Raw genomic sequence first — 17,268 nt, 5'->3', positions numbered from 1 at the left:
GTCAAATTAAAATCTTGTTACAGTATAATTAAGGGATAAATATCAAAATTATACATGAACTTTGAGTTAATGTGCAATTGTGTACATAAACTTTAATTTAGTGCAATTATATACATAAAACTCTCATTGTGGTTCAAATTTATGCTTAAAACTTTAATTTTGATTTAATCATACACATTTAAAGAAATAAATACATCAATTTATTTTTATATTGGATGAATATAATTATTTATGTATGCAATATATAAATATAAAATGATATTATATTAATAATTGTGTTAAAAATTTACAAGAATTTGATCAAATCAAAATTTTATTTATAAAATTGCACAAAATCAAAGTCCATGTATACAATTACACAATAAAAAATAGTTCATGTACAGTTTTGGTATATATCTCTATAATTAATTACATGTTAGAATACAGAAATTTAAAACATATATAATTGAAAATTTTTCAAAGAAAAATTTTTAAGAAAGAAGAAGATATTTTAGTATGATAAACTTGAATCATTAATTAACTTATTTAGGATCCAAAATTATTATTTTAGAAAATTTTAAAAAAAATTTATAAACATTATGAATTTTTGGAAATTATTTTGATTATTTTGTATTTTTTATTGAGAGATCAATTTACTCATTTTCAAAATTGACAAAGACCAAAATGATATTTATATCAATCTATTATTCGAATTGTAAAATACAACTCGACTCGAACTTGAAACTCGAATAACTCAAATAATTCAATCCGATTAACTCGATTTTATTTTAATTTTTAATTTTGAATCAAATGGTAATATAAAATATTGCAAATGGTTTGGAAGGGCCAAAAGAGGGGAAATGGGAAGTTGTGAAGGAAAGTGAGATTTGGAAATAGTGTATGGTATGGATAATGTAACGGTTAAAAAGGTTGTGGAAAACTCAAAAAAAGTAGTGTGAATTAAAATTTTTAATTATTCTGAGACAGAAATTTAACATTTCGACTATCTAGTCCTTGGATGTGGGACCAAATTGTTAATTTCCCACAAATTATATAATATATAATATTATTTTTCCCAGTATTTTCCACAATGAAATGGTGTAGCATATTACTGTATTTCGTAGGGACCCCCTCAACGTGTGTGTTTTTCTTTCTCTTTTCTTTTTCTACTATATTAAATTTACAATTAGGTGTAGGGGCATAAGAGGTGGACCATTTATAGTTAGGATTGAATTTAGTTTGGATTTTTCTTCAACAATGTCCGTGATAATTATAGTGAGAATTTAATAAAATTATTATAAAGATTTTTGTAGTAGGAGTTAGATAATATTTTGCTTTTTCAACATAAAAAAATGGAAAATTAATCTCTGTAAGTTAGATTAAAAAAAAAGAAGTTTGCCCTCCTAAATCGTATTTCTGGATCCACCACTGTTTATAACAATTTTATATCAAAACCAAATGAAGCTTTAGTTGAATTAATATCAAGACTCCGTTTGTTCCATTGAAAATGGCTTCCGGAAAATGGCTTATTTTTTTGGAAAAACTAATATGTTTTGGTGTTTGGATGAATCTGTGTAAAATATTTTCTGTTGTTTGACAAATTTCCTGAAAATATTTCATAAAAGTTGTTTTCAATAAAAAAGCATACATTTGAGATTTTATTATTTTTTCATTTTTTAATTGAGTTTATTTCATAAAGCTTATTTATATTTTAATTAATCATGTTTTAGTTTTAATCAATCTTAATTTACTTAATTAAGCTTAATTGTTAATTTCGTACGTTAGGGAATATAAATTAATTTATGTTTAGTTAAGTTGAAAGTGGTAAATATTTATTTTGAATATGATTCAGATGAGTAAGTTGAAAAATGATTTAATTTAATAAAAATTGAAGTAAGGACCAAACTATAAAATTTATAAAATTTTGAATTCTAAGGGTTTGAGTAGTGAAATCTGAAACATTGACGTAGTAACTAAATTATAGAATTATGAAATATGAAATTTGGAAAGTTGACATAAAATAGTAAATTTTGAAACTATAGCGGTTAAATTGTAAAGATTTCAAAACTTGAGTTTTAGGACTAATTTACATTATTTGAGAATTTAAAATTCTGAAAAATAGAATATGAAAGTTTAACTGTTCAAAAATCAAGGACTAATTTTTGGAAATTTTGACAATTTTAGTTGTAAGGACTAAATTATAAAATCTAAAAATTTTAGAAAATTGACTGTTTTGCAAAACGGTACAACTTGAGGTTTAGGACTGAACTGTAGAATAAGAATATCTATTTTTAAGAAATTAAATTGTAGAATAGTAAAAATTTAGATTTTAGGGACTAAATCGTAAAAAATATAAAATTAGAATATGAGAGACTGTTTCCTTCAACAATGAGGAGAGCTACCCCTTTTTATTTCTTTGACAATAAAAATAATGAATAGAACCTTATCAGTTGGAAAATGTCTTAAAAAAAAATTGGTAAGACATTTTCTTTTAAAAAGTCTTGATTTTACCATTTTTTTTTAGAATGATTTCTTTTGGTAATTCATTTTCCATTGAACAAACATCGTAAAGCAATGGAAAGTTTTAGAGAAAATATTTTACATACAAACAAACGAACTCATATATTTTTCAAATTCAAATCTCATCTTAATATTATATTATTAAAAAAAGGTGAAACGATAGAAATACCATTGTGTTAATAAATTTTACTTTGTATATAAAATATATTTTAATAATTTTCATCTAAATTAATGTTCGGTCAACTCATTACGCCAACTCAACCAGGAGTTTAATATAAATATCGATATAGATTTATATAACGATCACGCATCAAATTAAACTTTTTTTATATATTTATAATATAATAAGTCTCCTATAAATATAAAACTTAAGTTTGAGTCAACATATTTTAACAATTTTTACACGATTGAAGGAATTGTGAAGGAAAGTAGGTTTTGGAAAACTCATAAAGTAGTGTGAATTATTTTTAATTATTTTTTTTATTTTGGTCCAGATATATATTTTTTTATTGATACCGATTTGTTAAAGATTTATTATAATTAAAAAAAACATTGTATGTATAAAATATTTGTAAATATTAAATAATGAAATTAAATAAATTTAAAATATAAAATACTCTTTAATAAATTATACAAATATAATTCGTCACTAAACAAACTCAAAATATACAAGCAATATTTAATTTCATAAATTAAACAAGAAGATAATCCCATATTATGTAGATAATAATCCATAATTTAACAAATTTACAATAAATAATGAAAAATATAAATTTAAAATACATTTTAACACAGCCCCAAGCTCCCCCTTCAAATTTAAAATTTTACTTTTGACCCTTTAAATTTTACAATATTTTAATTTAGTAAATGATAAAATTACACATCGGCCTCCCAAAAATTATAAATTTTTTATTTAGTCATTTAAAAGTTATAAAGATATAAGCTATTAAAATTGTAAAATTTTATTTTAGCTCTTAGAAAATATAAAATTTAATTCTGGTCCCCTCCCTCAAATTGTTTTTGGTTTCACCCCTATATTTTAAATCCTTTTTTATATAGGTTGGTAAACCATATTTCAATTAGTATGCACCGTGTAACGATTTGTTTTTTAGTGGTTTCGGGATTAAAAATCCGATGAATGAGTCTATAAATATTTTATATAATATTTACGAGTCAAATATAGTATAATATTGAATTTTGATGTGACATTTTTTTCTAATTGAATGAATAGTTAAGCACAAGTGATTTGTCCTTAAAGTCAAGTGGTTTTAGAAAGTGAGGTATCAGAACCTCATTTTTGTAAACCGAGCTTGTAAATATTTTTATTAAATACTTATGGAGTGATTATATAGGTTTATTGAGATTTGATTCAGAAATTTTAACGTTTAAATAATTAATTAAGTAAAAAGGACTAAATCATAAAAATTATAAAATCAATCGCTATTAGCTTATGTGTTAAATGGTTACAAAATCATGAATTGAGTGCTTCTAAAAAGCAATTAGACCTTAAATGGCTATAGTAGACGGTTAAATGGTTAATATTGTGCATCTTATATGTTAAAATATATATAATAATTAAATGTTAATTGATAAAAAAGAAAGAAAGAAAGAAAACATTAGCATTTTTCATCATCTTCCTTTCTATGGTCGATTCTTCCATGAACAAAGAACCAAGGTTTCGGCCAAAGGTAAATTCATTGCATGGTATGTATTTTTCATTATTTTTTATTATTTTTAAAGTCGTTGTATCTTAATTTAGATAATTTAGGAATTTTTATTAAAACATTATCTGGAATATGTCAACTCAAAGATGTAATGTCATGTTGCCATCAAGAGGAGTTTATTGGTAAAAATTTTTAACGAGGTAGCTTGTAATAGAATATTGTATACTCTTTTTTTTTCGTTCATTCTATTCTAAAAGGGAAGTATTACGAATATCTTATTAAGTAGATGTACATCATGATTAAGATAAAGTTTTAATATATTTTAAATTCTATAAATAAAAACTCTAATAAAATATTATAATTACTCATTTTATTAATAAAATACATTCTCTATTACTTTCATATTTTCTTTGTTCTTTATTCTCTCAATCTCTCCTTATTTTATAAGACAAACAAGTTTTTATTTTTATTTATTAAATGCGTTTTTGAATTTTCATAAAAATAAAAATGATTTATATTTTAAAATGGAAAAATATACATATATCCTTAAGAACTTTTTTCAAACGAACCGATCCAGTTCAAAGAAGTTCGATTCTGTTCGCCATTCGATTACCAAAATGGCGCACATCAATTGCAATTTATCTCCTACATTTATCATTCTTTGTTATCAAACCTGTTAAACAGTGATTCGGTTGAACTAATTAAAAAATCAGTTGAACCGAGTTCTTTTTAATGTTTTTGCTCAGACTGATTAAACCAATGGCCAGACCAGTTCGACTACCGGTAAAATTCTAAAAACATGGAAGAAAAGGCAAACCAAGACTTGCTAGAAATTGAGAAAGGCAAATACTAAATCCAATTAAAGGTTCTATTTTTGTTATCAAACAATCTAAATGATGAGATGGATGAGTTTTTAGTGCCAAACCAAACATAAGGTTTCACAGCTTGAATCCCCAAAATCAAATACGAGCCTTGATCCCGACTTGAGCATTTTACAGCAGATGGTACAATGTGTTCTCATAGACGAGTAATGACAGCTTCGACCTCTGACGGGGTGTATAGATGGAATGTCGGTGCTACTCGAGCGATATCAACATTGTTGGGAGTCACCTGTAATGATAACATTGGTCGGTAACAGAGAATTTTGCAGAAAAGAATATACACATACAGTAAAATCTTGATGGAAAAAGTTCACCTTTTCTTCCATTACTTGCTTTAAAATCGACAGAGCAATTGTTTCAGCTTCTTGAAGAGTTAAGTCCTGCAGGGAGAAAGAATTTATACGAGTGAGTCAAAACAATACAATGGAATTTTATTGTGACATGGCATGCCGACTTCGGTTAAAGACTCGACTTTCAAGGATGAAAAACAACATACAATCGGAAGCGAAGATACCTTGTTGTATTGCTCTTGCAAAGAGCTATCAGCACCTTCGGAACCCGAACCTATAGCTTTTGCATTGCATTGCCAAAATGTGCCAGAGGGATCGGTATAGTATCTGCAAAACCCAAGTTTTAAACAAGTAAACAGAACAGCATATATGCATGCCTATCAGAAACTGGCAGCCCAAATTTTGATTTGCAGTTGCTCAGAGCCATATTTTAACCTATATTACTTGGACTTGGTAACGATTTGGACGTGTTGGATATGCAGGGTCGGATACCATTCTTCAGATAATGGCAGTTCAATAACTATGCTTCAACCAATTACAGTTGTGATAATCTACGTTTATCCGACTTGTAATTTTTCCGATACCATGGGATTATGATTCACTAAAAATATTGAGCATACCCGTTCAGCACATCATCTCTAAGTCCGAGTAACATAGGAGATAACATTAGATTTAGTGACATGACAGAAGAGATTTTCTCCTACAAAAGGCAAGGCAAAGTAAAATCATCGCATACTTACAAGCTAGGCCCATTCTCATCATGACCAGCAATGAGAAGAGATACCCCAAATGGCCGGGACTGTGAAGGAAAACGTTATACATGTGAATACGCAATTCAAAAGAGATACAGAATCCTACATTAGATGGCAAAAGAAATATAATACACAATGTATATGAATCATATTGGGTATGGCCCTCTTGTTTTTGCTTGCTAAGATGAATGTAAAGCATCATAGACCAAGAATCTAAAATATCTACAACTATATACGGAAAAAGATATGCAGCAGTACCATGGATTCTTCATCTCCTTCACCGAATCGAAGGGCCAGATCACAAAGAGCTTGAGTTGTAGACTCCGCGGTCATTGGCTCACCATATGAGAATCTATGGTTCTGTGTGAACGAAAAAGATTTCCACATAAGAGATCCACATATCAAAGAGAAACGGCACTAACAACTATGGTACCTGAGTTTCAACTCGTGCATGTTCAACAAGGGTCCGTGCATCAGCAATCAACCCACTCATGGCACATCCTATATGCTCATCAATTTCCATAATCTTCTCAACACTACTGGGTTCCTGGAAGAAAATTCAAAAACCATGATGCCAGGAAGGAACTGCAAACCTAATATATGCAACCGACAAGATGTTTCAGGATTATGGTTGCTTTTTTAACAAGTAAGCTGGCCAAATACAGTGAAAGGTAACAAACTCTTCCGCAAGTATGGCATAACATACTGCAGAAAATAAGATCATGCCTATCACACATTATGGGAACCAAGCCGACAATATATTGGGGGATATAGGAGGAAGAAGAAGCAATCGTGAATTCTGTTGCTCAAACCCTGATTTTCGTATCTAAAGCTTTGAACATCGATCAACATTCAAATGATTGTAACCTATATTATACAAACTCTTCGTTTTCCCTAAAATATTTATCACCAGGACCCTGCTTTTCGTTTTTTGAATCTTGACCATCGATCAATGTTCAAATGTTTGTAACCTATATTACACACACTCTTTGTTTTCCCTAAAACATTTGTCTCTAGGATCCTGAATTTTCGTATCTAGGGCAAAGATTTGAAAGTTGTAACCTATATCACACGAACTCTTCATTTCCCCTAAAATACTTATCGCGCCTAGGACCCTGATATCCTTGTCTAGAGTCTCAACCATCGATCAACATTCAAATGTTTATAACCTATACCACGCGAACTCTCCATTTTCCCAAAAAATACCCACATTTTCGGACATGAATACAAGAGTATAATCCTCCAAATAAAAGAAAATTGAGTATTGCCATGTTAAACACATACACGTATCCAACACTCAACTACCGAGACCGAGTAACATAATTTTGGTAACTAAAAAGTTGGTAATTGATCAAAAGAAGGCATCATGGGACTCCATTTCTTAACAAAAATATCCATTTTTTTATACTACATTTTAGCAAATAAGCCACAATGAAGCAAATTAAAGCACAAAAAATAAACCCTATTTTTTTTCTTCTGTTACAATCAAGCAAAAGGGCTAATTACACAAGTAATCAAGTACAAAAAGAGTTCATACCAACAATGGTGAAGTAATACGCTTCTCCACAGCCAAAACGACACCGTCTTTCGTCTTTAGCCCAATTGCAGTTGAACCCAGCTGTATTTCAATCAGAAAAAGAAAAAACCCATTGATATTAGAACACGCCCAAAAAAAATTAGGCAAAAAAAATGATAACTGTTTCAGGAGTTTTTCCCAGGAAACAAACAGAAAAAAAAAAAGAAAAGAAAGAAAGAAAGAACGAAAGAAAGAAAAGGTAATTTACCTTGATGGCCTCAATTGCATATTCCACTTGGAACAATCTTCCTTCCGGAGAAAATGTGTTGACCCCACGATCATACTCAGTCCTTGACAAAATAAACAAAAAAAAATCAAAATTTATTTATTTTTTAAATGGAAATAGAGCTGTAAATTGCAATGAACATGCTTTGATTTGGTACCTTGTGAGAAACATGTTTGGATCGATTATATTTAAATCTAACAAAACCTAAAGAAATATTTTAAAAAAAAACCAGAAAAATTAATCTGTTTTTAATACGAAAAACAACCAGAAAAAAACGAAAAAAAAAAAAAGAAGAGAGATTTTACTGAATAATGAGAGCAGTCAAGCAAAGAAAAATAAACAAGTAAATGAAATGAAGCAAGGTTTGGTGTTTTTGTAAATGGCTTCTTGCAAAACAAGTCAGGCTATGGAAACGGCGGCGTTTTTGTTAAGTTTGTAATGAAATTATGCAAAAAGATTTGAATTAACCGGTAAATTTTTATTTTATCATTCTAATTTGATTTGAAATTTTCTCGAATCAAGTCGGTAAGATGAAATTCGAATCGAATCAAATATATTTGATCGAGTTAAATTTAAAAAATGACTTTGAGTCCTTATAAGCAAGTACACACACCATAACCAAATGTACCCACCGTAATCAAATTTGTTATTATTATCTTTTGATTCTTGTTATTATGTATTTTAAAATTAAAAACATATATTAAATGTAAAAAAAAGTAATATTTTACTAAAAGTTATTTTAAAAATAAAATGTGAAATTAATTATAACAGAAAATTTTAACACAAATATTTTATGGTATTATCAATAATTTAATTTTAATAGAAATTGATAAAGATTCAACACGATTAAACAAATCAATAATATAAATAGTACAAAATGTGAAATTTAATTCAATAATATAAATAGTAGATATAAATTCGAAAAAAAATTAAGTTTAGGAGAAAGTAAAAGTTTTGGGGGAAAGTAAAAGAAAAAAGAAAAAAAAATTAAGGGTTTGCAAGAAAGTAAAATTTTTTAGGGGAGCAAAAATTTTTGGGGATAAAAAATTTTGAAGGGAAAGTAAAATAATTTTTTTTGGGGGGCATTCGATGAAAAATAAAATTCTTTTAGAGAAAGTAAAAGGGTACAAGAGGGGTTGAGAGGAAGGAAAATAAAAGAGTTTTTATATTTAGTTTATTTAATTTATTTGAGTTATTTAAATTTAAAATTTAAACTCAAAATTTGAAAAAAATTTGAGTTAATTAAGTTAACTCAATAAATTAGATTTGAATAATTTAAAATTAAATTTTTTTTTAAATTTTTTCGAGTCGAACTCTTAAATGAAATATTAACTATTGGGCTGAATTTGAGTTTATTAAAAAATGTTAATGAGCCATCGTGTTTTTTTAAATGTTTCTTAATATAGCAAATCCGAATTAATTAAATTAAGCTTGAAGTTTATTTATTATTTGGGCTGCAATTTTGAAAATTGGACTAGTTCACCCAATATCACTTAAGAGTTGAAACTTCGGGTTCGTAGGCAACAATTTTCGTTTTGGGAATACAGGAACAGCTAGCATTGGACTTACCAGTCCAGATAAAGGTTTGAACTGACTTTTGAGTAAATCACTCAAAACCAATTAAAATTTGAAAATGAAATAAAAAATCAACGATTGAACTAATTTATTATTTTAATATTTTTATAATTTTAAATTATTTATTTAATTATTTTTTGACTGACAGTTAAATCAAGAAACAATAATTTAACAGAAAATAATAGTCTAATTGGTTCAACCATCAATTTGATTTTTAAAAATTGAGTTGTAAGCTAAGAATAGAGAAAATAGTTTGTTCATGTTCAAATTCGTATAACTGATGTGCTTATTTGTCTTCCATACACGGCCTCAAAGAAAGGAATTCGAATTTGTTTTTTCTCAAATGGCAGAAACTTGTGTTGGGTTGAAATAAAAAAAAATTGAGGGATCAAAGCTAAAAAAATTTATGTTCAAATAATTTAAATTGAATAATTATTTGTTTTAGAGAGACTAAAAATGGAAAAGTTCCATTTGGCCAAAGCTAAATAAAAAGATTATATTGAACTCTTAAATTGTTAATAGGGATTAAAAGTGAAATTATATCATTTAACCAAAATAGCCAAGGCCCGTACTTCCCCTCCCCTTCTTCCACATAGATGCCAATTTAGATTCACATATTTTCAAATCTTTTATCAATTAAATCTGATGCATTATGAGCTTTGTTTTCAACTTTCATTGTCTCAATTCCGTTAGGTTTCGAATCCAAGTAACCCCCATACACCTCGTATATTAACGTATTTGCCATCACCAATTGCCTGAAATTTGGATGGGTTTGGACAAAAAATTAGGCCCGTTCAAACTATGAGCCGAGCTTGAGCTTGAACATTGAAGGCTCATGTAACGCCCCAAAAATCATCATGTTAAATTTGTTAAGTGTTATGCTTAGAATGTGTATAATTGATTTATTGAGTAAATGAGACAAGGTACATCAATGTTAGTAGAGGAAGGTATTGGAGACTGTAGAATGTTGAAACGTGTATTATATTGTGAGATATAAATTTGAGATATTTACTAAATTGTGAAGAAGTGAAAAGTGATGAGGTCAATGTCTGAATATTCAAAAGTTGAAGGGTTAAAGTGAAAATTAACAAAGTTGAAGGACTAAAGTGGAAATAATCAAAGGTGGAAAGGACATAAATAGAAATATTAAATTTGACCAAGGGCAAAATGGTGATTTAACAAGAAAGATAATTAATGGGAAAAATTATCAAAATGTCCTTGGATGTGTGGATGAATTATGGCCATTGGATTTACTTAGTCTTGAAGTATAACATATGGGTCATTGGATTGTAATCATGATGTTGGTGATATTTTATTTTATTTAATTAATTAATTATTATTTTAATAATATATATTATAATATAAATATTTTAATTATATAATGTTAGTATAAAAAGGAAGGAAAAATGCTAAATAACTCCAAGGAGAGCCACTCTTTCTATTTTTTTTAAGAAAATATTGTACTTCATTTTTACAAAATTCTTCCATTCCTTTATTCGTCTATATTAGCCTTACTTTTATTAGAATTTGTCTTTCATCAAAATTATTTTTATATGGTAATATTACTTCTATTCCAAAAGTTATTAGGAATGTCATTTTCTTCATCTTTCCAATGTGAATGAGAAAAGGAAGGGGAGAGAAATTTTCCATTCTTTACAAATTAGTTTTTTTCCATCAATTTCATCAATTTCACTCAAAAATCTTGAAAATTTTCATAGCCACCAAAAAGGAAAAGTGAAGTAGAGATTCTAGAGAGTTTGATTATCATCTTGGAAAAAAGAAATTGGATTTGGAAGTGAAAAAAGTTGAGAAGAAAGTGAAGAGATTAAAGAGACAAGGTATGAATTCAAGTGTTTTCTTATGAAATTTATATTTTGTTGAAGTAGAGATATGAGAAAGTGATTTCTAGTAAAGAAATTGATTTTCTATTTGATGTGTTCATGAAGTAGAAAAAAAGAAGAAATGATGGAAGTGTTGGAAACGAAGTGAAGATGGTGACAAAAGTGAGGAAGGAAGAGAATTAAAAGCAAAATAGTGAAGTTCTAACAGAAGAGAGGTAAGTACTTCAAGAATTTTACTATACCTATTAAAATCCAAATATGAAATATGTAAAGATAGGTAAGTACTTCAAGAATTTAACTTAAAAATATTTGTGTTATTATTTAATTTGAAATAGTGAAGATATCCATTTAATCTCAATTTCAAGTAAATTAATTGTGTAATGAAAGCATATAATAAGTGATTAAATTGTAAAGTATACAAAATTTAATGTGTAGAATATAATATTATGAATAAGTGCTTAAATGAAGTATTATATGGTAGTGAGTTAAATTTAAAGTGATATTGAAGTGGATTTATAGTGAACATGAAATTTCATATTGTTAAGGACTAAATTGAAAATAATCAAAAGTGATTATGTTTACTAAAATATTGTAATGAAATGTTTAAATAAAGCGATATATGGAAGTGAAATGTATTCTAAAGTGAGAATAAAGTGATTGTTGAATTATATGTTAGGAAGAATTAAATTGAAATGATTGTAAGTTAAGTGTAGTGAAATTTATGTAAAGAAGGCTAATTTGTAAAGAGTGTAAAAAATAGAAGTTTGAAATAAAAATACTTGAATTGAGAGTTTGAATGAAGTTTTTATGGTAGTAAATTTAATTCTATGTGAAATTAAAGTGATAATTTAATGAATATTGATTTTCATGAAAATAAGGACTAAATTGTAAAGAATGTAAAATTTTATATGTTATTAATTAATAAGTGGTAGTGATGAAAAATGAAAATATAAATGCTCAGGTAGATAAGAAATGAACATGTTGGATATAGATGACAGGTTATTAGGAAACTTTCAACGCATAAAGTGATTGTGGCACTTTGGTGCAAATCAGTGATAGAGGCACTTCGGTGCAACTTAGTGATAGTGGCTCTTCGGAGCATTTCATTGATTCTGCGTTTTGGTGCATTCTAGTGTTTTCTTTTCCACATATCCTGCTTGTCCAATTAAGTCATTGTGAGCTAAACGAAAAGTGTTAGGTGAAATTAGTAGTGAATCGTTATGTAACACCCCCATACCCGACCCGATCGCCAAGTCAAGGCATCAGGATGTCACATTCGTTGCCGAAGTAACTACTGAAAATTTCGGATCAATTTATCTTATGATTTAATTAATGTAGATCACTAACTAATTTTAGTAATAATTGAATTTACAATAGAACTAATTATGAGTTAAAGGAGTTCATTAAAATATGATATTCAATTAAAGATAACAAAATTTATAAAGTTAACACAAATATTAAAATTGTACAAATAAGACAATTGCATGACTTGCACTTACAAAATTAGTTTACCCACTTTATGTATATTTCATATTTATTTCTAAATTGTGCCAATCAAATTAATTGTTCATAAAATTTTAACAAAGAATTCACATCAATTAACAATTAGGCACTTATTATGTTATCAATTCATTTAAACATACTCATATGTATCAATCATTCCATCACCTACAACCATTTCGAAATATTTCAAATTCATCTACTATATATATATTAATATATTTTTTCTTCCTCCTCCTCTCCATTCCACATCCTTTATGTATATATTTGTTAGAATCTTTAGCTTTTAGTATATAAGATGCTTATATGTAACATTATCTATAATTCCATTATTTACTTATGTGTTCATATTAAAGCTGTCCACTTGAGTCGTAGTCACTAAATTATTTATATCTTGAGCTACAGAATTCTAAATTAAGATACGCTTGATGTTTTTGAAACTAGACTCAAATATATTGTTACCATAAAAATTTCAGAATTTATAATTTAATCAATAAGCACAGTAAAATCTTCAAATTTATCATTCTTCTGCTATTTGACAGCTTCGATCTTTCTTTACTAAAAATTAATTATATCTTAGTACGAGATTTGGATGATGTTTATGTTTATTTATCTTGAAAATAGACTCATTAATAATTTAAAAATATAAATTTAAACCCCTAATTATTTTTTTTATAATTTTGATGATTTTCCAAAGTCAGAACAGGGGAACTCGAAATCAATCTGACATTGTCTCACAAAATTTCATATATCTCATAACATGAAATTCTTTTGCTTACACCGTTTCTTCTATGTAAAACTAGACTCAATAGGATTTAATTTAATACTTTAATTAATCTATAATTCAATTTCTACAATTTTTGGTGAATTTTCAAAGTCAAACTAATGCTGCTGTCCAAAACTGTTTTAGTGCAAAATATTGATAACCAAGTTTATAACACCCTCCTTTCCTTTCTCTACAATATTTCCCATCACTTCCTCTTATTTCCCTTCACTAACATATCAAGAACATAAAACCTTATATAAGAAAACTCTACTTTAACATCAATTTCAAGCTTTTTCAATAATATTAAACTTAAAAATATATTGAAATCTTGATGTTCTTACCCTGTCCTAATGATTGCAATCTTTAACTTGATTTTCTCTCCTCCAATTTCCATTTTCTTGAATCCAAGGTATTTTCTTATTCTCCATAGTCTCCTTATCACTTTTCTCTCTTGGTGATTATGAAAATTTCTTGAAATTCTAGGTGAAAATGGTGGATTTTTGGTGGAAGGACCAAATTGTAAAGACAAAAAAGTTTTCTTCTTCACTCCCCCTCACTCACGTTGGAAAGATGGGAGGATCCTCTCTTTTTTTTTCATCTTCCTGTCCTTTTATACTAGCTATTTATAATAAAATGTTAGTAAAATATCTCATTAAAATATTAATAAAGTAATATTTATCTAATTAAATAATTATAAAACATCATCATTGCCTTGTAGAGTTCTTTCTCTTTTTTCTAATTGACCATTTTGCCCTTTATGATCTTTTAAAATTTCATCTTTGAATCATCGCTTAATTTGATAAAATTACGATTTCGTCCCTCATAATTCTTCACCTATTCAATTTGGTCCTTGCATGCCAATTCCATATCATATTAAATTGGATTATTTTCACTTTTGGTCCTCCAAATTTCTTATTTTTACACTTGGATCCCTTAAATTTTGAACATTTACACTTAAGCCAATTTTTTTTACATATTTACGATTTAGTCCTTACTTTAAATCAATATATGAAAACCTACTTCTTAATTATTATTATTATTATTTTTTTAATACTCCTCAATATTCTCTTTTATCATCTTCACATCATTTTCTCATTTTATTGAGAAATCAATTATACATCATGTCATGCTTCTTGATTTAACTCTCTTTTGATATATTGCAACTTTTATTTTCTTTGATCTTATACCTTATTTTATTAAAATTTTATCTCATATTATTTACGACCAAAGGGGTTTTGAGGATGTTACACGTTAAGTGAAACATAGTAAGATTGTAAGTGGAAATGAGCATTTAATGATCATTTAATTAAATTCATTATGTTATATTTAAAGCATTGGTATGTTAAATTTAATTAAGGTAATGATAAGTTTAATTCTTGATGTACTTACTAAGCTTTTATAAGCTTAACGCGTTATTTCCCAATGCGTAGGTGGTAAAGGCTTGAATTGAAGCTTTAGAGTGAAGATCAATCTCAACTCATCACATCACATCTTAAAGCTTAGAAGAGGGTATGTTGTTGATATTTTGGTAATAGTTTATGGTATGTACGTAGGTTTAAACCAAGTATGTATGTGAAGATTTCTAGTGGAATCATTTGATGGACTTTGAGCACCTCGTTAACTTTGCAAACATAGTTATATCTGATTGAGTTTTAAGTTGAATTATGTGATGTTTAAGGTTGGAAATAGGTAAATATGAATGATATGTTTGTTGAACTGGTTGAAAAGTGTTAAACAAGTATTGATTTAGGTGTTGTAAATTGAAAAGCATGGTTTTCATGAAAACAGAGCACATGTCACGACGAGCCAAAGCCAGTGAATGACATTGCGACGTAGAATTCTCAAAGTTGCAACGTCAACTCGATAGATTGAAACTTTATACTTAAGTCCTTGAACAACTAACAATTATTAAGAGAGCTTTCATAAGATCGTACGAAGCTCCGATTTGCTTATAAATCATGTTATAAAGGTGTAATGAGCTTAATAACTTGAATAAAAATATTCAATTGATATGAAATTAATTGTAGTTGCTCCGACAATGAATATGATATCTCGATACCCTGACCTGATGATCAAGTTGGGTATGGGGTGTTACAGCTCGAGTCTGGCCCAATCCGTTTTCTAAATTTTGTAATATATTATATTATATTTGTAATGACCCAAATTTTAAGGTCATTGGAAAAGTGAGTTTTTGAGTTTTCGATTTTAAAAATTAGATTCGTAAATATTTATTAGAAATATTTACTAAGTTAAGTGAGAGGTTAATTAAATTTTAATTAAGTAGATTTACCTTAATTAGGGTTCATTAAGTATATGGACTAAATTGAATAAAGTGTGAAGGTTTAATTATTAACTATAGAAAAGTCAAAAGACTAAATTAACAAATAAGCCTTATGTGACAAGTGTGTGGTAAGTATAAATACATTTGTATTATTATAATTGGTACAAATGTATGTAAATAAATGTATTTACTTATTATTTAAGAAATTAATAATTATAATAATATAATACTTAATAATATAATAAAAGAAATAATAAAAGAATAAAGAAAAAAAAAGAAAGAAGGACGAAACAAAACAGGGAAAGAAAGAAAAAAAAAGAAAGGAAAATAGGGTTTTAAGGTTCAAGCTTTAAGTGGTAAGTCAATTTTATCTTTTTTCTTGTAATTTTGGTGCCTATCGAATCTTGGGAAGAAATACTATTTGAATTTTGTTGAAATTTAGAAAGTTATTGAATTTTTAGGTGTTGATTAAATTGAGTGAATGGAAGAATTATTGGTTTAATTGATGGAAATTCAAGTTAAAAGTGGGAGAAGGATTGAATTGTAAAGATAGATATAAGTTTTGTTATAGTAGGGATTAAATTGTTTAAATTGTAGAATTGATGTTTTATTTTGAATATTAAGAGTTGAAACTTGTTTAAAGTAGGTATAAAATGAAATTTATAAGGTTATTTGAAGAAAAAGAATGATTATGGTGGTAGGACCTAATTGGAAATATAGTAAAAGTTACATGGAAATTAAAGAGTGTGTTATTAAATAACATATATTGATAATGTTAAATGTTAAATTTAATGTAGCCAACGTAGCACCGAAAACGTCATCGAAAAAGGGAAAGGAGAAAGTGAAAGAGGATATCGAGTAAACTCGAGAATTTCGGTTTGTATTTCTATAAACTATGCTTAATGATTTAATACAATGTAATTGTTATTTTTAATAGTTAGAATGTATAATGAATGACATGATGGAAACTGTTACTACTTCTGTATTGAAATGAAACAATTTGAATACCCTATTAACAGTGTCGGGCTAGTCGGATACAATTGGCATGCCATAAGATTGGAAGTGTTCAGGGATATTCCGACTATGTGTCGATGAGACACTATATGTGTCGACTACTGTGATTGTTTCGGATTCGTTCTGAATAGGTACTTCGTACCTGATTATGACTGTTACTGTTACTGTTACTGTTACCCTACGGTGTATTTCGGTTTCGGCCAATGAAACACTGTATCTTATCCTCGGTGTGTGGGTAGGATCCGCGTATCCGTTTAAGTCCGAGTGATGTTAATAGGGGTAAATGAAAGTACTGAAGACTGTTTGATATCAATTAAGTGACTGTGATTGATTTATTACAAATGTTTAAGTTATCGAAAGACATGAAATATAAATATATATGAATTGCTTAACTACAGGGAAG

General features: G+C 27.8%; 1 protein-coding gene and 1 long non-coding RNA gene across 3 annotated transcripts; one reads left to right on the top strand and one right to left on the bottom strand.

Moving 5' to 3' along the window:
- Positions 1-4,996: 4,996 nt before the first annotated feature.
- On the bottom strand, positions 4,997-8,283 carry LOC107889031 (proteasome subunit alpha type-5). Its single transcript, XM_016813325.2, has 10 exons — positions 8,194-8,283; positions 8,046-8,092; positions 7,871-7,952; positions 7,624-7,704; positions 6,520-6,633; positions 6,345-6,446; positions 6,075-6,133; positions 5,559-5,661; positions 5,359-5,424; positions 4,997-5,273 (listed from the first exon to the last, which is right to left on the bottom strand). Exons 2-10 carry the CDS (start codon positions 8,057-8,059, stop codon positions 5,181-5,183), a joined length of 714 nt encoding a protein of 237 aa, XP_016668814.1. The 5' UTR covers positions 8,060-8,092; positions 8,194-8,283; the 3' UTR covers positions 4,997-5,180.
- A 2,752-nt stretch (positions 8,284-11,035) lies between these two features.
- On the top strand, positions 11,036-15,404 carry LOC107890267 (uncharacterized). 2 transcript variants are annotated; one of them, XR_001681901.2, is made up of 3 exons: positions 11,036-11,301; positions 11,413-11,519; positions 15,001-15,404. It is a non-coding gene; the product is annotated as an uncharacterized lncRNA (long non-coding RNA). The 2 variants fall into 2 exon arrangements; XR_001681900.2 differs by having other exon boundaries at positions 11,410-11,519.
- The last annotated feature ends 1,864 nt before the right edge of the window (positions 15,405-17,268 follow it).

Source organism: Gossypium hirsutum, chromosome A09 (genome assembly GCF_007990345.1).
Source record: "Gossypium hirsutum isolate 1008001.06 chromosome A09, Gossypium_hirsutum_v2.1, whole genome shotgun sequence".
Classification (NCBI taxonomy): domain Eukaryota; kingdom Viridiplantae; phylum Streptophyta; class Magnoliopsida; order Malvales; family Malvaceae; genus Gossypium; species Gossypium hirsutum.
The sequence above is the reverse complement of the archived record's forward strand: the minus strand, read 5'-3'. Positions and strand labels throughout refer to the sequence as shown.

Excerpts from the sequence above, each read along its gene's own strand:
- LOC107889031 (XM_016813325.2), bottom strand. Across the intron at positions 7,705-7,870 it reads ATGCAATTGAGGCCATCAAG|CTGGGTTCAACTGCAATTGG; the intron begins GTAAATTACCTT and ends ATTGAAATACAG. Across the intron at positions 5,662-6,074 it reads GATGAGAATGGGCCTAGCTT|ATACTATACCGATCCCTCTG; the intron begins GTAAGTATGCGA and ends TGGGTTTTGCAG.